Source organism: Pelodiscus sinensis, chromosome 2 (assembly GCF_052426305.1).
Source record: "Pelodiscus sinensis isolate ZL-2025 chromosome 2, ASM5242630v1, whole genome shotgun sequence".
Lineage (NCBI taxonomy): Eukaryota > Metazoa > Chordata > Testudines > Trionychidae > Pelodiscus > Pelodiscus sinensis.
The window spans coordinates 183,743,136-183,768,266 of NC_143053.1; the positions used below are offsets into that span (position 1 = coordinate 183,743,136).

General features: G+C 41.6%; 1 protein-coding gene and 1 long non-coding RNA gene across 2 annotated transcripts in view; one reads left to right on the top strand and one right to left on the bottom strand.

Moving 5' to 3' along the window:
- The window catches only part of LOC106731588 (uncharacterized), a 29,188-nt gene extending 27,295 nt beyond the window's left edge, over window positions 1-1,893 (bottom strand). The window contains exon 1 of the long non-coding RNA XR_012901920.2: window positions 1,783-1,893. This is a non-coding gene — a long non-coding RNA (uncharacterized LOC106731588). The remainder of the gene's footprint in view (window positions 1-1,782) is intronic.
- Window positions 1,894-1,912: 19 nt separating this feature from the next.
- The window catches only part of PIK3R4 (phosphoinositide-3-kinase regulatory subunit 4), a 39,822-nt gene continuing 16,603 nt past the window's right edge, over window positions 1,913-25,131 (top strand). The window contains exons 1-10 of the mRNA XM_075921929.2: window positions 1,913-2,071; window positions 3,411-4,188; window positions 5,527-5,660; window positions 5,796-6,378; window positions 7,621-7,755; window positions 8,824-9,045; window positions 16,129-16,302; window positions 20,771-20,916; window positions 22,876-23,079; window positions 24,525-24,726. Coding sequence (XP_075778044.1) covers window positions 3,459-4,188; window positions 5,527-5,660; window positions 5,796-6,378; window positions 7,621-7,755; window positions 8,824-9,045; window positions 16,129-16,302; window positions 20,771-20,916; window positions 22,876-23,079; window positions 24,525-24,726 — 2,530 coding nt within the window. The 5' untranslated portion in view covers window positions 1,913-2,071; window positions 3,411-3,458. The remainder of the gene's footprint in view (window positions 2,072-3,410; window positions 4,189-5,526; window positions 5,661-5,795; window positions 6,379-7,620; window positions 7,756-8,823; window positions 9,046-16,128; window positions 16,303-20,770; window positions 20,917-22,875; window positions 23,080-24,524; window positions 24,727-25,131) is intronic.

The following is a 25,131-nucleotide window of genomic DNA, read 5'->3' on the forward strand; positions in this document are numbered from 1 at the left end:
GCAGTTTCCTACAGGAAAGGTACCTGTTCCTACAAAGATTTTTTGGGAAGGAGAGAGAGAGAAGCACACTTGTAACCATTAACAGGTAAGACTCATCATATAGCCTGGCCTTGTTGATAGTTGTCTCCTTCACAAAGAAGGCTGAGTAATCCACTTGCCTGCTGGAAGACACAGATCAAACAACTCTATTATCTGCTGACCATGTAGTTATGATATACTCATGCAATCAAGGAAACAAAATAGTCACATCACAACATGTGACTAACAAGTTATAATGTGACAAATTAAAAACATTTTGATGTTTCAAAATTAATCTTGAAAACAATACTGGGAAACGTTTTGAAAATAATTTTTGAGAAAAACAAATATTTCAAAATATTGACCTGCTTTCCCAAAATATTTCTATTTTGAAAAAGAAAACAAAATACTCCTTTATGCTGAAAAAAGCTTTGCATTCAAAACATGTTGACCAGTCCTTACGTATCAATAGAGATGCAGAGACTAGTCACTGTTGCTCTCTGTGCAACAACCGGCAGAAGCAAGAGGGAGACTGAGGAAGATAAAGGAGCAAAGAAGTGCTACATAATCCCTTCTCTCTAGGGAAAAGGGAAATTTTGCTGTTAGTCTCTTTATCCTCTCTTACTGGGGAAAGATATTGTTAGTGTTACAGCCCTCACAGCGTTGTTAGGTGTGTTAGTCTCTCTGCTCCATCCTCTCCCTCTAGGGCTGTGTCCAGACTCAGGAGTTTTTTCGGGAAAAGTAGCCTTTTTCCGAAAAAACTTCCCCTGCGTCTAGACTGCAGCCGCGTTCTTTCGAAATTAAATCGAAAGAACGCTGCTTTTCTTTCGACGGCGGTAAACCTCATTTCATGAGGAAGAACGCCTTCTTTCGAAAGTGCTTCTTTCGAAAGAAGGCGTTCTTGAATGTAAATAGGGCTTCTTCGAAAGAGAACATCCAGACTCACTAGGTGCTTTCTTTCGAAAAAGCGGCTTGCTCTTTCGAAAGTTCCGCCTGCAGTCTAGACGCTCTCTTTCGAAAGACGCTCTTTCGAAAGTATCTTTCGAAAGAGCCTCGTTGGAAAGAGGCTTGCAGTCTAGACATAGCCTAGGAGAAGATGGGACAAAGACTTTTAAGCGTGTGTTACGATCCCTGTCTCCATTCATCTACACTTGCAACCCCATGTTCAAAAATTACAAATCCTGATCATAGGCTTATTGTATGTACATGGCTGGTGACAGAATTGCGACTAGCAGGCCAAGCTCTTTATGACTGACTATAGAGGGGTTTTTTTGGTTACTCTAAGGTGCTGCTAGACTATTCGTTGTTTTTAATGGATTTTTATAGAGTTTCTGTCTCACAGAGAGCTACACACTGGCTATGTCCACGGCAAGCTCTTTTTCTGCTCGGGCAGCTCTGGCTGAGCCCACCCGAAATCAGGCACGACACGGCCAGTGGCCGAACAGCCTCCTACCCGCGAAGTGAAGGGAACGCCCTGCAAGTAAAACGGATGAGAATTCTGGCGTCTGGACTGAGGAGCGTTCAGGAGTCACTGTCCCCCGCTTGCCTACGCCGCGCTGCGGGCCGGACGCTCTTTGCAATGGAAGCGGGGCGGCTCGGGCTGTCAGCGCCACCGCGCCGGGCAGGAGAGCTGCCAAAACACCGGGAATGGGGGGGGGGGCAGCGCGGGGGGTGTCACAGCCTCTCTCCACCCCCGCTACCTCTTGTAACCCCCCCGCGCCTCTTGCTGGAGAGCTGGGGGGGGGGGATTCCCGCCTTGTTCACCAGTCCCATCCGCGTGCCACAGGCTGCGCGCGAGCGGCGCTCTGGCTGGGGTGGGGGTGGGGGAACCTAGCGAGAGCCCTGGGGGCTGAGCACCGCCCCCCCATAACAGAGCCTACTGCCCCCCCCGCCGGATGTGAGCTCAGAGCAGCGCCGCCCCGCCCGCTCCCGTGTCATGGTTGCCGGTTTCCCGTAGCGCAGAGGTTCCCCAGAGGCGCCCGGCCCCGGCTCCCTCCACCCCGCAGCCGGGGGCTCCCGCGTCCCCTCAGGCCCGGCGCGGGGTGGCCCCCGGGTGAGTTGGTGCTTTCGCGGGTTCCTGCCTCAGTTATAGCTGGGGGGGGGGGGCGCAGGAAGCGGGCGGTAAGTGGGGCGGGGGGGGGGAGCTGGGCAGGCGGGAGCTGGGGGGGGGGATGCTGCGAGAAGGCGGGCAGGGAGGCGCTGGCTGAGATGGGGGGTGCTGCCAGAGGGGAGGATCATGTGAGCGTTGGGTGGGGTATGGGGCAGGAGGGCAGGTTGTTACAGCTGCTGTGAGGGCAGGAGGGGACTCTGGAAGTCGGATCGAGTAGGGAATGCTACGCTGTCTCTAGTCGGGCACATGCCCCAGCCCTGCGTGTTCAGGCAGGATTAGCCATGGATAGTCCAGTGCCCTACCCCCTTTTTCATCTCCTCATTCTTTGTGCCTGGTTTGTGGCAAGAGTCCCTAAGGCTGAGACTTTGTTTTGAAGATTAATCTCTAATTCACTGATTGAAGAAATAGCTGTAGGATGTGGGTAGGAATGCTGATCGCTTGAGACCCTAGGGCTTTCCAGACACATCAGTGCAGTTGCTGGTACTGTCCCTGGAGAGCCAGGGCCAAGTTTATTCCCAGAATAAAGGGCTTTTGATTTCAGTGAGAGACACATTTGCTTATGCCAGACCAGAACTTGGTCTTGCATAGCTTTCAAACTGTGATTGCATTACACAAGGAAAGGCAGCATCCTCAGTTTTTCAAAGGGAGCAATGAAGGGGAAACTGTATTAAGTGTTGCTCAGAAATCATGGGACGTGCAAAAAAATTGTTTTAAACAAGTACAGTACCACAGATTGAACTTCTCTAGTCTGACACCCTGGGGATCTAACTAATGCTGAAGCAAAGAATTTGCTGAACCATGGTATGTCAATATTGTCCAGCGGCATCACCAATACTTCCACTGCTTCCTGGGCTCTTAGAAGACATTTAGGGGTAAATTAGAGGTAAATAACAGCACAGAACACTGAGAGGACTGGTGGCTGTAAACAAACTTTATGGGACTGTGGGTATCTTGGCTACACCCATGAAAAGCGGACATCCAGCTAACTAAAATCATGTCAGACCATAAATATTGCTAGGCCAAAGAGTGCTGGACTACAAGGGTTCAGTCTATAGGCATATGGATTATTATTACTATTAAAAAAGCAAGGAACAGCTTTCAATCCTAGATTCTTGCATAGTGCCAGTAGGCACTTTTAAGTAGTTGCCACATGTGACCCCAGAGCAGAAATGGCTGCATTCGTGTCATTTGCAAATGTATACTTTTTTTGTAAATGATATATGGATACTTTGAGCTGAAAGATGCAATAGAAATATAAGAGAGTTTTTGAATTGTCTTCCAGATGCAGTTGTGAAATACAGATCCCTGCAGTAAGAGGTACCGAGCCATCATGGGGAACCAGCTGGCTGGCATTGCCCCGTCTCAAATCCTGTCTGTTGACAGCTATTTCTCAGATATCCATGACTTTGAATATGACAAAAGCCTGGGGAGTACTCGTTTTTTTAAAGTTGCTCGGGCCAAACACAGAGAAGGCCTAGTGGTTGTGAAGGTGTTTGCAATTCAGGATCCAACTTTACCATTAACTAGCTACAAGCAAGAGCTGGAAGAGTTAAAGATAAGGCTATACTCTGCACAGAATTGTCTTCCCTTTCAGAAGGCCACTTTGTCTGAAAAAGCAGCCATGCTCTTCAGACAGTATGTGCGAGACAACCTTTATGACCGAATCAGTACTAGGCCATTCCTAAATAATATTGAAAAGAGGTGGATAGCCTTCCAGATCTTGACTGCTGTGGACCAAGCACACAAATCTGGAGTCCGTCATGGGGACATCAAAACTGAAAACATTATGGTGACCAGCTGGAACTGGGTTCTTCTAACTGACTTTGCTAGTTTTAAACCAACTTATCTTCCAGAGGATAATCCTGCTGACTTCAATTATTTCTTTGACACATCACGAAGAAGGACTTGTTATATTGCCCCTGAACGCTTTGTTGATGGTAGTATGTTTTCTACTGAGTTGGAGAATATGAAAGATCCTTCAACACCACTGGTAGACTTAGCAAACAGCAATCAGCGAACCAGAGGAGAATTGAAACGTGCAATGGACATCTTTTCTGCAGGTATTTGGAGTGATCATCCCAGAGCCACATGATTTTATAGTTTTGCATCAACTGGATAGAGTCTTTTTTTTAATAGTAAGCTTAAAGAATTTAGGAGGATTGGGGGGAAACAAAACCCCTACCCCCAACTTTTTTGTGTTGATCCCAGAGTCTACTATTCACAGGATAATTACTGTACAAAATCTGTATATTTTTGTACAATATAAATCCTAGAGCCTGGCCCCAGCTCAAACCTGGACATCTATACTTCAAGTCACTAGCCTGAATCTGGTGAGCCCAAATCAGGTGGCATGGGCAAGTCACTCGTGTCTAACTGCAGGATAGACATGGCAGTAGTTAACAAACACCATCATTGAGCTTCACCACAGAAGCAGGGGTCCTTCAGTCACTTCCTGAGGAGGGCTAGTTATTTTGCCTTCTTGGTCAGTTAGTTACTCTGCCATATGACCGTGATGTGGTTTCCTTTTTTGGTTTTGCTTAAAGCACCTGCCCACTGAAAAATGCCTTATGTTACCTAAAGCTACCACCCTTAGGGCATGTCTACGCTGCAGCTGTCTTTACTAGACCCGCTAAATCAAACTCTGAGGGCATCTCTGTTAGCACCAGTGCTCCTGCCCCTCATGGGGAGTAAGGAAAGCCAACTGGAGCATTTGCTCCTGTCGACCTCCCACTGCGTGTATGACATGGAAACATGATTTAAGATACGCAACTCCAGTTATGTTAATTACGTATCTGGAGTCGACATATCATAATTTGACCTTTTGCTGTAGTGTAGATCAGGCCTTAGACTAGTGTTTCTCAAAGTGGTCCACGGTTCCACTCTGAGAGAGCTGCTACCAGGTCACTTTGGTTTGTTTACTTACTGGCTCCACAGCCACAGAGACTCGTGACTCCCATTGGCTGCAGTTCACAACCAAGGGGAGCCACAGGAAGCAGCCGCCAGCTCCCCTTGGCTGCAAATGGCCAACTGCAGCTAATAGGTGCTGCGAGGCTCCATGGCTGCGGAGCCAGTAAGTAAACAAACCAGAGCAACCTGGTAGCAGCTTTCTCAGAGTGGCTCCACGGACCACTTTGGGAAACACTGCCTTACTCTGTTGACATATATAAAATATACTTCTTAGATTTTATACTCCCTGAAATGTCAGGATCGGGGTTGAAAGCCATTGTGAGTTTTTCTTGATACAAAGACTGTTAGCTCAAAGTATCTCTTTGAACACAATATTTTATCCCTTTACATTTTTGTATTCAGTTGAGTTGTGTAAAACTTTTGGTTTTGTATGGACACTGAAGGAGGAGTACCTGTTTTATAATGCTCAGAGGACATACTTTGTTTTCCAGGCTGTGTGATAGCAGAGCTTTTCACAGAAGGTGTACCATTGTTTGACTTATCTCAGCTTTTGGCCTATAGAAATGGACTTTTCTCCCCTGACCAAGTCTTGAACAAAATTGAAGATCGCAGTATCAGAGAACTGGTAAATAACTGCATTCTGTAGCACCATCATATTTGTTTGACATTCGGTTTTCATTACTTACTTGGGTGATAAGTTATTCATTTCTTAACCTTATAATTTTTTCTCCTGCTCTCCCTCCCCCCATGTCTCCTGCAGGTCACTCAGATGATCCATCGTGAGCCAGATAAACGTTTAGGAGCAGACGAATATTTAAAACAACAACGTAACAATGCATTTCCTGAAATATTTTACACCTTTCTCCAGCCTTACATGGCACAGTTTGCCAAGGAAACATTTCTATCGGCAGATGAGCGTGTACTTGTCATACGTAAAGATCTGGATAACATTATTCACAATCTCTGTGGACACGATAGAACAGAGAAAGCAGAGGGAGAGACAAAAGAGAATGGCCTGGTTGTTCTAGTTTCTGTGATAACATCCTGTTTACAGACTCTCAAATACTGTGATTCAAAACTGGCTGCTTTGGAATTGATTCTACATTTAGCACCAAGGTTAAGTGTGGAGATTCTGCTGGATCGTATTATGCCTTACCTATTACATTTCAGCAATGATTCTGTGCCCAGGGTGAGGGCAGAAGCTGTGAGGACACTGACTAAAGTTCTTGCTCTTGTCAAGGAAGTGCCACGCAATGATATCAACATTTACCCAGAGTACATTTTGCCAGGCATAGCACATCTAGCACAAGATGAAGCCACTATTGTCAGACTGGCATATGCGGGTAAGAGGGAAACATACCTTTTCTCGCATGCTGTCATCCTTCATAAATGAAACTTCCATTTATTTTAGTGGGACTTTCATGCTTTTAAGTATAAAAGTTTGTCAGTAGTGCTCACTTCTTTAGACAAAATAACTCTTCTTGGTAGAAGCTAGTCCTCTAAACAGTTTTTGCAAGTATAACTGAACTAATGTTTTAAAATAAAGCAGCTTGTAGAATGTTGCATATTGATTATGTTAGTATTCCTTTGCCAGGATTGGATTGAGGGTCTAGGAATGGTACAGCACAGGGCTCCTTGTGACAGAAGAGTGAAGGCTGTCCCATTCCAGATTGGCAACTAGGGAAGGATCTTTGGAAGCACTAGAAGTAGCAGCAGGTCTCCCCCTCTTGCCCCAGAAAGGCAGAAATGGTAGCAAAGGGAGTCACCAGTACTTACTCTAACAGTAATGCTGTATCTGGGGGGATGAGAAGGGACTGTTACTCTTTTCCAGCCACACACAAACTTTGTAGTTTTTGTTTTTAAGGTGATTTCACAGATTATTGACAATCTGCTAGTCTCTTTTAAAGGTGATATTCTACAAGTTTTGTGTTTTACCCTAAGGTAACCATAGGCATTCATATCCCTGGATAAATTTGTGATGCAGCATCTAGAATAACACTTTCCTCTTGGTTAATTAGAATTAAATGGCATTTATTTCAGTCAGGTTATTAATCATTAGCCTGAGGTCAGGTGACCTGTTGAGCTAATCCAATAGCCTTTTGCTTCTGTAAAAATAGTTCCACTTATGCTATCAGTGAACCTGGTTTCATTTTAAATTCTCCATTTGTTTACCTCAGTAAAGTATCACACAGTTTGATTCACCTGGCATTTTGACTGGAGCTACAAGTGCAGAAATGTAGCAGGTCATATTGGGTTGACAATAATGTTCCCAATAAGCTGTGCACTTGTGCAGCCCCTCAGGAGAGATTCGTATGCCTCCCAGCTGATTAGCACAGCGCCCATAGCTAAGTTTGTGTTTCTCTTGGTGGTGCACATTTATACATGCTTCAGTGCACATAAGGTTTATTCTGCACATGGATGGAACAGCTGAGAGAGAACATTGGTTGATACCGCATGTAGTACAGCATTTGGCCACAGTGCCTGGTTCTTGTCAGTGAATCATTCTTATCACCTTCAAGCACCAGATTAACATAGTTTAAAATTGGGGGGGAGGTAAAAAAGGATGTCAATGTTTATCATTACAGAAAACATAGCACTATTAGCAGAAACAGCTCTGAGATTTCTGGAATTAGTACAGCTGAAAAATCTGAACATGGAAAATGAGCCTACCAGTGAAGAAATGGATGAAGTGTCACATCCCAGTGAAAATTACGACACGGGTAATGTAACTTAAAGTATGGTTGCTTATGAGTAAAGCCTGGAGTGAATGGTTATATCTTCTGTTGATTTAAGTTGTGCTCATTACTACTTGGAGGCTGTCCCTTTATTAACAAGTTGCATTAATTGTTGAGAAATTCTTGGTAAAATTACACTTTTATTTAAGCAGTAGACTAGAAGTTCTCAAGCACATGACTTGGCAATGACTCGCCATTTTAGAGTACACTTAGCAGCTTGGGGATAATTGCTCCCTTAGTTAATAAAACTGGAAATCTTTAATTTTGTTTTAATACTGTTCATTTCTATATTTCTAATAGAGGGAGTCTGTCTAGATCATTAAAAATATGCAATCTCAACTCTGCCATCAGGTTAGGAAATCTCAAGCTACTGACAAGCAAGTGAACTTTCAGTTACTCTGTTTCTACAAAGCATTTTGTGTTCACTGTTGAACTGTTATCTGTAAGGGCATGGCAACACAGCAAAGAAAGACCCATGGCGGGAATGTCCGAGTTGGTTCAGGCTCCTGGGGCTCTTTGATTGCTGAGTAGACTTCAGGCTGTAGGCTGGAGCATAAAATCTGAGAACCTCCTACCCCTCATGGTACTAAAGCCTAGGCTTCAGCTTCAGTTCAGAAAGCTACACAGCAGTGAAACAACCCTGAAACAGCCCAAACCATGCAAGCTGGAGTTGGTGGGCATAAGCCAGCCACAGGTTTTTCTTCCTTAAGTAGACCTACTCTGACTCATTTTGATGGTTCCCATATCCTTACTTCATAAATGTGGTAAGTGGGTCATCTCAATGGAAGCACAGAATAGATTGTTCGGAGTATGTTTTTATCCATATTGGTGAAATATTATTCTATGGCTTCCTCAGTCCTGTCATTTCAGAGCCTGAGTATAAATCCATTTGTAAGCATGGCTTCAGTATGCTAGTCAGTCTATTGTGTTTCTATCGTAATGAGTGAGCAGTACTTCAGAATAGCACAGTATTTTAATTAATTTAATGGTGACCGACAAATGCACATGGTTTGTTTTATGTTGACTGAATTTTCTGTTGTGTGTTTCTTGCAGAGCTTCAGGCTTTGCATGAAATGGTCCAGCAAAAAGTTGTTACTCTGTTGAGTGACCCAGAAAATATTGTGAAACAGACGCTAATGGAAAATGGAATAACACGTCTCTGTGTGTTCTTTGGACGTCAAAAAGCCAATGATGTCCTCCTATCTCATATGATCACCTTCCTGAATGATAAGAATGACTGGCATCTTCGGGGAGCTTTCTTTGACAGCATAGTTGGTAGGTACTTGGCTTGTTGGCTGAAACATGCTTAGATGTAATCAATTAATTGAATAAACTGCTGCAGGTTCTTAGAGATTGTTACAGTCATAGAAGAGGGCTACTCCTGTAGATTTTATTAACTCTCAGACACGGAGGCCAGCAATTTAATTCTTATGCATGGCATTTTTTCTTGGTAGCAGGATGGAGTGATATCAGTCAAGATCTTTTAAATCACTTGATTTAAAAAAAATGATTTAGGTGAGGTTGAAGTTTTGTAAAAACTAATTTGAAAATATGTGCAGGTGCAACTTTAGATTAAAGTTTATAATGAACTTAAATGTAGATGCTGTTTTTTGTTTGTTTTTTAAAAAGCCAGTAGTGTAATATCTTATTTAAATTATGCAAAACTGTTAGTTCCCTCCTTCCCCCAAATTAGGTTAAGCAACTACAGAATTTTGCGGAAATAATCCTATTCACTTCAGGAGGATTATTCATGTGCACAAATGTTTGTAGCACTAGAAGTCTGCAATTGTATTTTAATTAAACTTTTCTTAGTGGCATAAAATCTCATTTCAAAACAAAATTGTTTCCTTGTTAACAATTAAAAGTTAGTCTTTCCATATATGAACATAGTCAGAGCTAATTTTGTTAAACATATAGGTCAAAATGTTCAAAAATATGAACTGAAAATTAGGTGCCTAGGTAGGGTTTAGAAGCTTAAGTAATTTTAGGGGCACAAGTTCAATTGGCTTTCAACTGCAAATGCTGATGGAGTAGTGTAGCTGGAAGTATGAAGCATTTCAGCTTTCTTGTTTTTTGTTTTTTTGAAGTTCAGTGTGGCCCTGATTTTGCATAATTGAAGTTATTGTGAGTTTTGCTATTGCCTTTTGTTAGTACAATTTCAGATTTTTGCATGGAAGCTTTTTTTAGTTATGAAGTTTTACACTTATTATGCTCTTTTCTGACCACTGTAAATCTACCAACATTGACTTTGTGGTGTTCTCACAGTAACAAACACAAAATACATACGTCAATAGCTCATTTTATATTTGCAGACATCACCATGTTCCCATCATGTACATGCACTAGCGGCAAAAGTCAATGGCAAACCTAACAATATCAATGAAACCAATACAAAAACCTTTACTTCAGCAGTTTGACTATAACAGGGGAAGAAAGTAAAATAACTAGGAAAGCATAAACAAACACTCATATTATTTTTTACATTTATACTGATCTTAATTTTTAAAATCATGATTTTCCCCATCCTATTTTGCAAACATGCTACAAAGGTTTAATTAATAGTCTTATTCTGGTGAGTCAGTAGAAGTAAGATCTGGAAGTGGCCTCACCAACATAAAGTTCAAGCAGTCATCTGAGTCCAGCTGTGGAAAACTGCATAGCCACAGACATTCCTTCTGTTCTTCTTTTAATTCTTCCTCAGAGTACATGTGCAAGGGAAGAGTGAAGAGAAGATAGAGCTGAAACCTTGCTTTTTGGTACCCTACTTATACCTCTGCACTCTGTCATGGGTGATAAGGTACTTTAGAATAAAAAAGGTGAAAATAGGGATGTAATAGTGTAGTCAATTAACTGATAAGCAAAAGCTTATAGGTTAATGCTATAGACTACAAGCATTCCCCGCCCCCCCCCTCCCCCCTTGCCAGTAAATATTTAGCAGGTTGGCCAGCAGCCTGGCTCAGTCCTGGCTTGCAGTGGGTCTCGGACCTACTCCCACTGCAGCTCTGCATTTAAAGTGTATTAGGAGCTAGGCGGGCAGGCAGCTCAGCTCAGTTCCAGCTTGCACCAGGCCTGAAATCTCAGACCCCCCCCCCAGTAGGTACTGCTGCCTCTTAATCAGAGGCAGCAGCACAGGGCAACAGATAGCTGGTCTGTGAGAAGAGCTGTTTTTTAAACTGGCTCCCCTTGTGGACCAACTCCCACCTGCCACCTCATGCTGCTGCCTCTGATACAGAAGCAGCCACATGGAGTGGCAGGGGACTTCTTGGGAGTGAGGCCAGAGCGCACCAGCTGCCAGCCCTACCCTCAGGGTCTATAGAATAGTCGACTAACCAATAAGAATTCATGAGGTTACTTGACTATTCAATTAACCGATATTTAACGTCCCTAGACTGAAAGTGATATGAAAGTTACAGGAGTCTCGCTTTTTTCAGTTTCTGGTTAAATAACACTTCCCTTATGTAACCATTAGCCTCTTGATTTCTTACATTTTGCAATTAGTTTTTAAATAAATACATTACAGTAAACTTCCGATAATCCGGCACCTTTAGGACCCAGGGGGTGCCGAATTATCAGATATGCCAGACTATCGGAAGGGGGGGCTATGACGGGTGTGGGGTGGGGTGGGGGGGATGCCGCCCCAGGCCCCTCATAGCCCCCCCTTTCCATAGTCCGGCTCTGCCCCAGGCATCTCTGATTCAGCTGCTGCTCATCAGAATCAGCAGCGGCTGAATCAGGACGCCTGGGGCAGAGCAGCTGGGGCGCTGCGGGGTTGGTCCCCGCAGCGCCGCACCTAGGCACTGTGGGGACCAACCCAGCAGCACCCCAGCTGCTCTGTCCCAGGTGTACCCAAGTCAGCTGCTGCTGAAACTGATCAGGGGCTAATTCCGGGAAGCCGGGGCAGAGCAGCTCTGCCTCGGGCTTCCTGGAGTCAGCCGCTGGTCAGCTTCAGCAGCGGCTGAATCGGGGACAGCTTGGGTGCTGCCAGATTGGTCCTGCAGCCCCGAGGGGCAGCGCTACGGGACCAACCTGGTAGCACCCCAGCTGCTCTGCCCCTGGCTTCCCCGATTCAGCCGCTGGTCAGTTTTAGCAGCGGCTGAATCGGGAAAGCTGGGGGCAGAGCAGCTCCAATGGTCCGGCTGCCCGGAGCACTTCCGGGTTCCTGATGGTGCCGGACCATCAGGAGTACCGGACCATCAGATGCCGGACCATCGGAGTTTTACTGTGATTTCATTTAATTCTAAAGATGTCTTCTGTACTCTGTAGAAATTTGATATAAAACTATTTTTGGTAGGGAGTTCTGTAATTCAGATTGCAAAATGACTGCCTTTATAATGCTCTATTTTCATTGTCATACTGGACCAGACCACTATTGCATCTAGGTTAGCATGCTGTCAACACAGGACAATACCAGATACCCCAAGAAATGGTCTAACTCCCCATCCCTTCCTCCCCAGAAACACAAACATGTAGTAAAAGTTATAGGATAACCTGTTGTCAGGGAAAGCTTCTTCAAATGTATATTGTATAATATAAGAATTGACATCTGCTCAAAGTTTGTTTCCCATAGAAAACAATTCTTTAAATGAAATGAGATGAATGCCGTTTGGCTATTAAGTGACAAGAGTAGAAGAAACTACTCTTCCTGTTATGTATTAGAAAACAAATGGCAAAATAAAAAAGCACTACTTTTCTTGCTACTACTTTACTTCTAGTTTAAAAAAAGCTGTGCTACTTAATGTCCTGTATATATGTCCACATGTATGCACAATACTTGGCAGAATGGTTTCTCTCTCAATTTCTGGCCAGTATATGCTACTGTCCTCCTCTGTTGACCTGTTAATCAGCTGTTTGTGGCTTTTAGTAAGTTTCTTATTGGGGAATGCTAAAGTTCTGGGGAATAAAGGTTTATCCATTTGATTACTGAAATGAAATTTTCAACATTTTCTCAGGTCTCAGATTTATACACCTCAAAGTTTTTACAGAAAAATCATACTTTACACTTACATGATATCTTCGAGGTTTAAAACAAAATACAGTTTTTCTTCACATAATGCCCATTCAATCTTTGGAACTCTTTGTTTAGGGATGTTTTGAAGGCCAAAACTATAACAGCTTTCACAAAAGAATTGGATCTGCCCCTTCATAAACATATGTCAGTGGCTATTAGCTAAGATGGGCAGGGATGCAGCCATACCTTCTGGGTGTCCTTCAAAAGCTGGCAGTGGATGGCACTATGGATCACTGAACATACTTGCCTGTTCTGCTCTGTCTCTGAAGTACCTGGCATTGGCCACTGTCAGAAGACAGGATACTGAGCTAGACAGATTAGTTTTGCCCAGTATGACCATTTTTATGTTCTTACTTGAAGACTTACCTGGCATTGCTCAGGTCCTTCAGGGCATGGGACTGACAGTGTGTGCGTGAGTCAGGGACTTCAGGATATGGGGGGCTCTGGGCGGGGGCTGGGAATGTGGGGGAGAAGGGGAATGCAAGAGTCACAGCAAAGGGTGGAGGTGCAAGAATCAGGGCAGGCAGTTAGGAGAAAGGGGAACTCAGGGAAGGAGGAGGGAAGCTCAGAGCAGGGAGTGGGAGTGGCCTCTGGTTTCTTCCCAGGGTGTCCTAAGGCAGTGGTGACCATGCAGCCCACCCTCTGGCTTGTCCCTGAGGTGGATGGATGTATATCCCACCCTCTGGCTTCCCTCTGGCTCCTCCTGGGCTGAGTGGGGGCTTTTTCCCTGGGAGGGGGATCTGCTTACCTTGGCGAGTGGCAGGCAAGGTAGCAAGCCCTGTTCCCAGCTGGCACTTTCTTGGTGGTACTGCTGCCCACAGTGGTTACTCTGCAGTATAGTGCTCCCCTGTGCTCTTTGCTCCAGAGGTCACTGAGTATAGAGTCCCTCCAAACAGCTCCTCCCTTTCCATGATATGGAAAGCAATCCTATATTCTGCACTTCCCATTTTCCTGGCACAACCAAACTCTGACCTTGCTTTAAGTTAGGAGAAGAGGAAGCCGCCTACCAAATTTGGTGGTTCTAGCTCTTGCCATTAAGGAGGAGTTCTTGAACAAATAGACTCATGGACAGAAACACATTTCTAAAAGATATAGGTATTTTCTAATCAGACTGACAGCAGAGTTGCCTGTCCACACAACCTCCCCTATAATTTTTCCTAAGAAAAAACCATTGCATTTTTAAGTAATGGCTTCTTGTACAAAAGCCTCATGACCACTTATTTGATTGAAGGTCTGTTACTCTCCTGTTGGAGACATTAAGTATCTCATCCACTAATGCAGCAATACTTCATCACATGCTGAGAGATCCAGTAATGCCTATTTAGGTAAGACAAAATATACTGTAATACAAAATAAAACTATCTTTAGCAGCGGTAAAAGTTGAGGACACATTCCATCCAAAATCTTTTTTTAAAACGGAAGTAAAAAGATTTGTGTATTCCTTTCCACAATGTTGTTAATTAATACTCTAACACTTTTTAAAGCATTCTCTTCTATCTCCAATAGAGATTAAAAAAGCAGGTACCCTAGCTTAACAAAACATGCACTCAAATTCAAAAAGCTTAAGTGGCCTTTTATATTTTATTTATATTAACAGATAAGCACATCTGATTGTCACAGATTGCATGCATTTGGCAGGTTAATCTACTCTAATAGTGCCAGAGGACACAGTTAAGGTTTTACACTAAGCTTTTAAGGGAATGTCTGTTAGGTCATAGGAGTATTTGGTGATTGTCTCATTAGAAACAATAGTGACCAAAGGACAGGTCCCAGAGTGTTCTAGAGCTTTTGTAAAAGGGATATGGAAAAATATGAGACAGTTCAATGAAAAATTGCCAAGAGGAGTTAAAGTTAAACTCTCTTATTCTTTGTGCTAATTTATTTTTCATCAAACTACTATGTTTCATTCAAATAGTGCTCCAAACTCTGTATTCTCTGTTCATGCTTTTGCTATTTCAATGAGATATTTACACAATAAAGTTTTAAAATTTCACATTAAACTGAATATGGTGACAAAATCTTACAGTGCAGTTACTAATTCTCTAATAACAATTCTGTTCTGTAGCAGTAGCATTAGCTATTTATTTCTCTCCTCTCAGACCTTTCACTTGTCCCTCTTCCCCCTTTTTTCTGCTAATAAACAAACATTTACATGAATCAGTGCTGTGCCAGAGTACCTGAGGAGACATGCGTGTTGACTTTGTAATAGTAACCCACCTACATACATATTTGAGGTTCACAACAAATATTGGGTTGTGCCTGAAGGTGATGGTGATGTCAAGTGGTGTGTGTGTATATCTATATCTATATCTGGAAGAGTATAATGACTAGATTTGGCTGCCAGTGGCAAACTATTTATCTTTTTGTCTCCTGAGAATAGTTGTACAACTTTTGTGGTGGCGGTGGTTTGTAGGAAGGAATGCTAATGTGATGGATATATACATAGAAGGAAGGAATAAGGTTAATTGATACCCACCATTCTTACATTTGCGAGAGATGAATGAATCCAGTGTGATCATCAAATCCTAACAAATAATGTCCGTTTAAACTCCCTTATACAGTATATCTTGTGGGAAAATTATTTTCTTATTTTCATTGACATACAGATTCTGTGCTTTGATCTCTAAGCCTCAAAATAATTGAATTAGTTTGCTTTGAATCTTGGCTCCTTTTTCTAGGCATTTGAATGCATTTAAAATATGATTTCATCTTGAAACACTGAAACTTTTTCAGTGGTATCAGTACTTGTTTCTAGCCACATTCCCAGTTTTCAGATATCTGTTAACAGACAAAATGTATCTGAAAGGTGATAATTTGTCACATTTTAAAAACTTTGCTTTTGCATTTACCCATAATAGGAAAGTATAGTGATAGTGGAAATTACTTTTTCATTTCTCATTTTGCGTTTTAAGTTTCTGTAGTATTATGAGAGTAAGCAATCTGAAGCCAGTGAAACTAAAGAGAATTTTTGCATAATTTCTGTCTAGTTTGTTTGAATGTAATGTGCGTAAAGGGGAAATAGCATCCTCTATTTTGAATGTTTGTAACTTAGCACTGATCCTGCACTTAAGCATGTGCATAACTTTTCTTGAATGAGATCATATTGACTTAACTTGACATGCAAGGAGTCCCATTTATGTGGGACATGTTTGCAGGATCTGGGCTTTGGCTGTAGCTAGGAATTTGTCAACTTTTGTTGACCTTTTTACCACCCCCTTCCAATGATTAAATCACTGCGAAGAGGACATGGACTGTTTTTGTATCTAGTACTTCTTATCCTGCTGTCTTAGCTTTTTTGGGATGTTCCCTTGCTTATTACAATGACCCTTTTCTTTCTTTGTGGATTTTAGGGGTTGCTGCTTATGTTGGCTGGCAAAGCTCGTCAATTTTAAAACCTCTACTCCAGCAAGGTCTAAGTGATGCTGAAGAATTTGTGATCTTCAAAGCCCTCAATGCTCTTACCTGTATGTGCCAGTTAGGGCTGTTGCAGAAACCACATATCTATGAATTTGCTTGTGATATAGGTAAGCTAGAAAACTGCTGAAAATATCTTAATTTTTCTACAAAACAAAAATCTTAATTCTGTAAAGGTTCACTCTTATCTTAGTTATCCTTGGTATGACCCTATCTCAAATTTTTTTGTCCTGGGAATTATTTTTCTAGCTTTTTAATAAATTGTTGCTAATACACTAACATATTGTTTCGAATTCTAAAATAACCATTTTGATGCAACAAATAATCTGAAGTGGATATTAGGAGAGTAAAATATCTATTAAAATCCAGATTCACTTGGATGAGGGCTTTCTGTTTTTAATCAACACTTCCAGTAGAAGTACTTCTAAAATACAAGTCAGGACGCACTTTCTGCTTAAATAAATTTATCAGCCTAAAATTATACCAGTCAGTTTCAGAAATGAGAGACAATTAAACAAGACATAACATGTATTAGCCAAGCAACGAACATTTATGTGGAATATTTAGTAAAAACTCAATTATACAAAGAGATAATCTGCCAAAGATGTTTATAGAATCATTTGAAATTCATAGTTATTAGATTTGTACTGTCATTAGACATGTTTAAGGCTGTAACTGAAATATTTCGGGAAACTTTAAAGATGACCATTTATCCTGTCATGATTTAGGAGACTGTTACGTTACTCAGAGGCTCATATTTCCAAAACTATAGTCATGATGTTCCTTCATCTTATTTTTAAGAGTGTATACAGAATTTCCCCCAATTGATTTTTCCATTTATTCTGGTTTTGGCTCCCTTCTTGAGTTAGTCACTACTGCTTTTCCAGCACAGGATGCTGGTCTGTTAGGGAAAATAACATAGCAGGGCATAGACTATCCAACAAGTTCTTGAAATGTATTGGAGTTTTTTATTTCAGAAGGTGAAGAAAGCTACTGGAGGGGAGCCTTTTCTATTTGTTAAAATCAAATCTAGAGAGGAATTGGTTGAGAATTTGAAAGTGGAAGACAGCTTGGGTGAAAGTGATCATGGAATGATAGAGTTCATGATTCTATGGAATGGTAGGAGGGAGAACAGCAAAATAAAGACAGCAGATTTCAAGAAGGCAGATGTCAGCAAACTCAGGGAGTTAAAGGTAAGATTCCAAGGAACCAAGTCTAAGAGGAAAAACAGTTGAAGACAGTTAGCAGTTTTTCAAAGAGATGTTAGCATGGTCATGAGAGCCCACTATTCCACTGAGTAGGAACAATAGGAAGTATGGGAGGAGACCATCTTGTCTTTCTCAGGAGATCCTAAATGGTCTAAAATAAAAAAGGAGTCCTACAAAAAAGTGGAAACTGTCAGATTACAAAGGATGAATATAAACAAATAACACAAATATGTTGGGACAAAATTTAAAAGACCAAGGCACAAAACAAGCTCAACAAGCTAGAAACAAAAAAGGTAACAAGAAAACATTGTGCAGGTATATTAGAAGCAAGAGAGAGATCAATGACAGGATAGGTTCATTAGTAAATGAAGAGGAAAGCTCAATAGAAGAAAATGGAAATGGCAGAGGTGTTAAATGACTTCTTTGTTTCAGTTTTCACCAAAAAGGTTGGTGGTGGTTGGATGCCTAATATAGTGAAATAGGAAAGAACAAGTTAAAAGTTAGACAAGTTAGAGGCCTTCAAGTCACCAGGGTCTAATGAAATGCATCCTAGAATACTCAAGGAGTTGACTGAGGATGGATCTGAGCCATTAGCTATTCTCTTTGAAAAGGCATGGAATATAGGAGAGATTCCAGAAGACTGGAAAAAGGGCAAATATAACAAAGGAAATAGACAGCCCAGGGAGTTAGACCAGTCAGCTTAACTTCTGTACCAGGAAAGATAATAGAGCAAATAATTAAGGAATTGATTTGCAAATACCTTGAAGATAAGATGGTAGGTAACAGCATGGATTTATAAAGAGCAAGTCATGTTAAACCAACCTCATAGCTTTCTTTGCTGGGATAACAAGTCTTGTGGATAAGGGGAACGCGGTAGATGTGGTATATCTTGACTTTCATAAGGCTTTTTATACAGTCTCTCTTGACCTTCTCATTAACAAACTAGGGAAATATAATCTAGATGGAGATACTATAAGATAGGCAAATAACTGGTTTGAATAACTGTTCCCAGAGAGCTGTTATCAATGGTTCACAGTTATTATGGAAGGTAGAATGAGTGGGGTTCCATGGAGACCAGTTATGTCCAATATTAATAGAAGTGTTGTGAGCAAGACATGAGAAGTCATTTTTCTGCTCTATTCTGCACTGATTAGGCCTCAATTGGAGTATTGTGTCCAGTTCTGGACACCACATTTCAAGAAAGATGTGGAGAAATTGGAGATGGTCCAGAGAAGAGCAACAAAAATGATTAAAGGTCTAGAAAACATGACCTATGAGGGAAGACTGAAAGAAATGGGCTTGCTTAGTTTAAAAAAGAGAAGATGGAGAGGTGACATGATAGTGGTTTTCAAGTATCTAAAAGGGTGTCACAAGGAGGAGGGAGAAAAATTGTTCTCCTTGGCCACTGAAGATAGGACAAGAAGCAATGGGCTTAAATTGCAGCAAGGGAGGTTTAGGTTGGACATTAGGAAAAATGTCCTGCCTGTTGGGGTGGTTAAACACTGGAATAAATTGCCTAGAGGGGCTGTGAAATCTCCATCACTGGAGATACTTAAGAGCAGATTAGACAGACACACCTGTGAGGGATGATGATTGCAGGACAAATCCCTGTCCAGAGGGCAAGGGACTGGATTCGATGACCTCTCGAGGTCCCTTTCAGTTCTAGGATCTTCATCGATGATTTAGATAATTGAGTACACTTATAAAGTTTTTGGATTATACCAAATTGGGAGGGATTGCAAATGCTTTGGAAGATAGGATTATAATTCAAAATGATCCGGACAAACTGGAGAAATGGTCTGAGGTAAATAGGATGAAATTTAATAAGGACAAATCCTAAGTATCCACTTAGGAAGGAACAATCACAGAATTGTAGAGTTGGAAGAGACTTCTGGAGGTCATTGAATCCAACCTCCTGCTAAAAGCAGGACCCAATCCCAAATAAATCATCCCAGCCAGGGCTGTGTCAAGACGGGACTTAAAAATCTCTAGGGATAGAGATTCTACCACCTCCCTAGGTAACCCATTCCAGTGCTTCACCACCCTCCTAGTAAATATTTTTTTTTTTACCTAATATTCAATCTAGACCTTCCCATTGCAATTTGAGATGTTTGTTGTTCCTTGTTCTGTCTTCTGTCACCACTGAGAACAGCATCTCTGCATCCTCTTTGGAATCCCCGTCAGGTAACTAAAGTCTGCTGTCAGATCCCACCCTCCAGTCTTCTCTTCTGTAGACTAAATAAGCCCAAGTCCCTCAGCCTGTCCTTGTAAGTCATGTGCTCCAGCCCCCTTATCATTTTTGTTGCCCTCCGCTGGATCTTTTCTAATGTGTCCACATCCTTTCTGTAATGAGGGGGCCCAGAATTGGACACAGTACTCCAGATATGGCCTCACAGCACACACACAAAATGGGAATAGGCAGGAGTACTGCGGAAAATAATCTTGGGATCATAATGAACCACAAGGTAAATGAGTCAACAGTGTGACACTGTTGCAAATAAGCAAATATAATTCTAGGAAGTATTAAAAGGAGTGTTGTAAGCAAGGCACAAGAAGTAATTCTTCCACTTTGTTCTGCACTGATTAGGCCTCAACTGGAGTATTGTGTCCAGTTCTGGGCACTATATTTCATGAAAGATGTGGAGAAATTGGAAAAAGTCCAGAGAATAGCAACAAAGATCTAGAAAACATGACTTATGAGGGAACATTGAAAGAACCGGGATTGTTTAGTCTGGAAAAGAAAAGAGAGGAGACATAACAGCTTTCAAGGATCTAAAAGGTTGTTACTGGGAAGAGAGAGAAAAATTCATCTCTTTAACCTCTTATGATAGGACAAGAAGCAACAGGCTTAAATTGCAGAAAGGGTAATTTAGGCTGGACATTAGGAAACCTTCCTAACTGTCAGGGAGGTTTAAAAACTGGAGTAAATTGCCTAAAGAGGTGGTGGGATGTCCATTGTTGGAGATTTTTAAGAGCAAGTTACACAGACATCTGTCAGGGATGGTCCAGGTGGTGCTTGGTACTCTCATGAGTGCAGATCACTCGACTTGATGACCTCTCGAGGTTCCTTCAAGTTCTATTATGTTGTCGTTCTTAGTGAGGATCTTGATCCTCAAAACAATTTGGGCACCTACGTTGAAATCAGTGGGAATTAGGTGCCTAAATACCTTTGAGGATTTGGGGATAAGTGCCGGTTCTGAAGCTCATTGACTTCAGGCCCCATCTGTGAAATATTTAGTACTGTGGAGGAGGAGAGACTGAACTTGAAGAAATGAAGATTCCTTGTCTGGCAAATACAGGACAGTCCTGTCTCTTCAATGTAAACAATAGATTTGAAATTATATATTTTAACATTAATTTTTTTTCCTAGCGCCCTTCCTGTGCCATCCAAACCTTTGGATACGTTATGGTGCAGTAGGATTTATCACTGTGGTTGCACAGCACTTAAATATTGCAGATGTCTACTGCAAGCTAATGCCTTATCTCCATCCTTTTATCACTCAGCCAATAATACAGGTAATCGTTCACATGCTGACCTGAATACATGCTGTATGTTCATAAATTTAGATCTGTCTTCACAATAGTATCTGGTTTAAGAACTTTAAAAGCTCCAAATCAGTTTTCAGATTTTGGTTAGGGGTAATTCTATTTTCTGACCTCCTATAGCAGATGTTGTTTGACTGGCAAAGCAGTAAACCTGAAACGCCTTTCTTTTTAAAGGACAATATTACCTCAAATTTCATGTAAATAATAGAAGATTTTTCAAAATTTTAAGGTTGATAGAATCATTTTTGAATAAAACATTTCCCTGTAGTGTTTGTAGGCAAGATACTGTAACATTATGTTCATGCATTGGAACCTGAAAGCAGGGGCGGATATAGGGCAGGGCGAACGGGGCGGCCGCCCCGGGCCCCGCACTTCAGAAAGCCCCGCGCATGCGCCGTGGCAAAGGGAGGGCCCCGCAGAATTATGCTGCCCAGGGCCCCGCAAAACGGTCATCTGCCCCTGCCTGAAAGTTATAATAAACTTGCCATAAAAACTCCTACAAGTAAATTTTTTGAAACCACTAATTCATGTGCAAAAATGTTGTGTGCATATAACTATGTGCACTTGGGGCTCAGTCCTGTAAGATGCTGAGCTTTTTGGACCTGATCCAGAAAAGTAATTTAAGTACATGCTTTAAATATAGTACTGGTTCTTTTGACTTCAGTGAACTAATCATCAATGCACTTGTGACTTCAGTGGAACTATTCACATGCTTAAGTGCTATGTAGCTAGTTCAGGGCCAGTGTACACAGTACCTTGCAGAATGAAGCCGTTTCAGATCAATAATTGCCTGCCCAAATTGTGCAGTGGCACACCTTTTTGTAGGTTTCTTTTTTGAATGTTTGCCCCAAACTGAGCAAAGAGAAATCCAAACATAATCGCAACATGCATTCTGAAAGTAAATACGATTCTTAACATTCTTTAAGATTGAATTAACAATGGTGATGTTGATACTGCAAGAAAACTTACTGCTAAAATATTATTTTAAGCAATGTCTCTGTAAAGAGTTTTTATATTGTTTTGCACATCTTCAAATGAAAAGTACTCTGATTTGTAATCCTTCATTTCCTGTTACATAATACATAAAATAATATTTTATGCTGTAAAGGATATTTACTGTTCATGAAATAGTAACTATGAAAATTAATGGTATTAAGGTTTGAATATATAAAATACTTATTTCTTTTAAAAGTAGTTTCTTATCAGACCGACATTATCACAACTTATTCTTTATTTTGGATTTTGTGGGAAAAGTAATCCAATTTGCATTATCTTATATGTCTGTTCCTTCACCCCCAATGCGTCACCTCTGAGCAGGATGGCAATTCAACTTCTCTTGCTTGTATGTAACTAGGAAATACTAATTACATACTAGTTAGGAAATGCTAGGGTAAGATTTTTATAGCACTAGTTTGAAAGTAAGCACATCAGGAGGAACTGAAAACATGTTCTTAAAAATAAAACAATTATTTTCCTCTGAAGGATTGTTAGCATTTTCAGGGAATGATGCTTCTGTTTTCTCTAAGGGTACGTCTACACAGCGGCACTATTTTGGGATAATGTCTATTATCCCGAAATAGCATTCTGCTCGGTCTACACAAGAAGCCCGCTATTTTGAAATACATTCAAAATAACGGGTGTGTTATTCCAGTTTCTTGTAAACCTTGTTGCATGAGGAATAAGGAAGATGCTGAAATAACACTTTATTCCAGTATTTGGCACTGTGTAGACAGCACCAGGTTTCAAGCTATTTCGAGCTAGCACTGCTGTGCAGACATACCCTAAGTGTCCCAAATACCAGTTACTGGGCTTCTAACAGGGTGAACTATTGAAAAAGAGAGCTGATAGCCAAACAGTATTGGGGTAGACTTGTTTTTCTACAGATACATGATACCTTCCTTGTTGATTGTTCCCTTTTTTGAATTGCAGATAGATAAAGAAATAGTCTTGTTGAGTGTCCTTAAAGATCCAGTAAGCCGTTCCATATTTGATTATGCTTTAAGATCAAAGGACATCGCAAGCCTTTTCAGACATCTTCATATGCGTCAGAAGAAAAGGAATGGCACTCTCCCTGATTGTCCTCCACCTGAGGATCCTGCCATAGCACAGCTACTAAAGAAGCTACTTTCACAAGTAATTATTATTTTTTTATTTTTACTGCAGTGAGTCCTAGGGTGATATGTTCTGTACAGATACCCATTCAGATACAATTCCTGTCCCAAAGAGCTCACAATCCAAGGTTTTGATCATACAAAAAATACTCGGACTGTTTCATTGATTTCGGTGCTTGAGTTTTCTGAACGAGGGCCTTGAGATAGTAATGAGGCATTTTTAAAAAGGTCTTCCATATAGAGAGACAACTATGTTAGGATACAAGGGAGCTATGGTTAGAGGCTTGCAAGCAAAAGAAGGGATGGGAAAGAGCTTTACAAAGAGAGTGTAATCACTCCAAAGACCAAGGGGCATGCTCCTCCACATGGCTAGAAAGAAGGCATAGGGTAAAGTAGACTGGCCCTGCAGTACTATATGGAGTAGGAGCATAAACTCTTCTTTTAAAGCCCTTTCCTCCCAGCTGTTAAAGCAGCTGAGCTGGGGGCATAGGTGCCCTAGAACCCATTTCTTTTCATGTGTCTCCAGTAGGGTTGCCAGATGGTTAAAACAAAAATACCGAACAGACACCCCTTCCCCCCTCGGGGGGAAAAAAAAAACACACCGGGAAAAAATTCTGTTGAAGGGAAAAAAAAAGCGGGGGTGGGGGGGAAAGAGACCAAAGTTGTTGAGGGGGGGAAGAAAAAAAAAAAGGACTCCAAGACTTATTAAGCAATAAATAAATAAATTAAATAAATTTCAAGAGTGAGTGCAGGGATAGGAACAGGGGAGCAGTTGAGCACCAAGACCCATGGGAATTTGCTTCCCCTTGGTCAGCAGCCATTTTGTGCTGGCAGCCTTGCAGAACCAGGTAAGCATAGGGGCTGGGGTCGGGGGGCTGGGGTTGTTGGGAGCCGGGGAGGGGAGGGGTGGAGAGGGGAGGCCGGGTGCTGAATGTTTGTAGGGTTGCCAAGTGCTTGGCATTTTCACCTCCTGGTTGGGGGGAAAAATCAGAAAATACCAGACATTTTAGTTGTCCGGTGTTCTCTGAATTTTTTTACTGGACAAGAGGCGAAAATACTGGACTGTCTGGGTGAATACCGGACACCTGGCAACCCTAGTCTCTAGGCAGATATCTGGGGAAAGACTTGCTAATGTGGAGCACTGTAATCCTCCTTATGGAAATAGCTGGCCCTGAGAACTTCCCATCTGCAGAGATAGAAACTGTAAGGACGATTTGCCTATGTCAGTTCTTTCCTAGTGTGCACTGACTTCAAATCCTTGGTTCTAGGTAATCAAGTCAGATGTATCAGTTAGTAGTTTCATCCTTTCGCTTCTCCCTATCCAACCATATCATTACAAGCTGTTTGAAAAGATAGAAGTCTGTCTTGAGTTCTTGAGCTCTCTCTCTCTTCATTATGAACCACTTCTGTATCGCCATATCTTGATGGAAGTTCTCTTTAAAAATTTCTCCATGTGTTTTATTGTAGGGGATGACTGAGGAGGAAGAGGACAAGCTGTTAGCACTAAAAGACTTTATGTTAAAATCAAATAAAGCCAAGGCCAATATAGTGGACCAAAGCCACCTGCATGACAGCACTCAAAAAGGGGTTATTGATTTAGCAGCTCTGGGAATTACTGGGAGACAAGTTGATCTTGTTAGAACAAAGCAGGAGCCTGATGACAAACGTGGTTGGTATAGTCTCATATTTTATCTCTTTTTGTTTTATTTTCAGGGGGTCTGGCAGCTGACTCTTACACACATTCAGTAAATGTTCTGAGTATTGCTGCATAAATAGTTATTTAGAATAACACTGGACTCGTAGTGATAGTAATAATGAAACCAGCACAACTTACTAAACGGAGTGACGCTTGAAATGCCAGAAACTGGGGGACTGGCTGGCGCCAATGAATTAGTAATAACCGATGGAGTCGTTTACTTATGTAACTGTATTTAATTTAGTTTGGGACAGTAATGAGCACCTGCTGTGTGAAGTGAGCTGGCCTATCAGTAGTGTTTGTGCTAAAAAGAAATGCTAGGATTGTCAGTGTCATGAATGACTTTATTTTCATCACTTTTCTTCCCTCTGCTCCCTC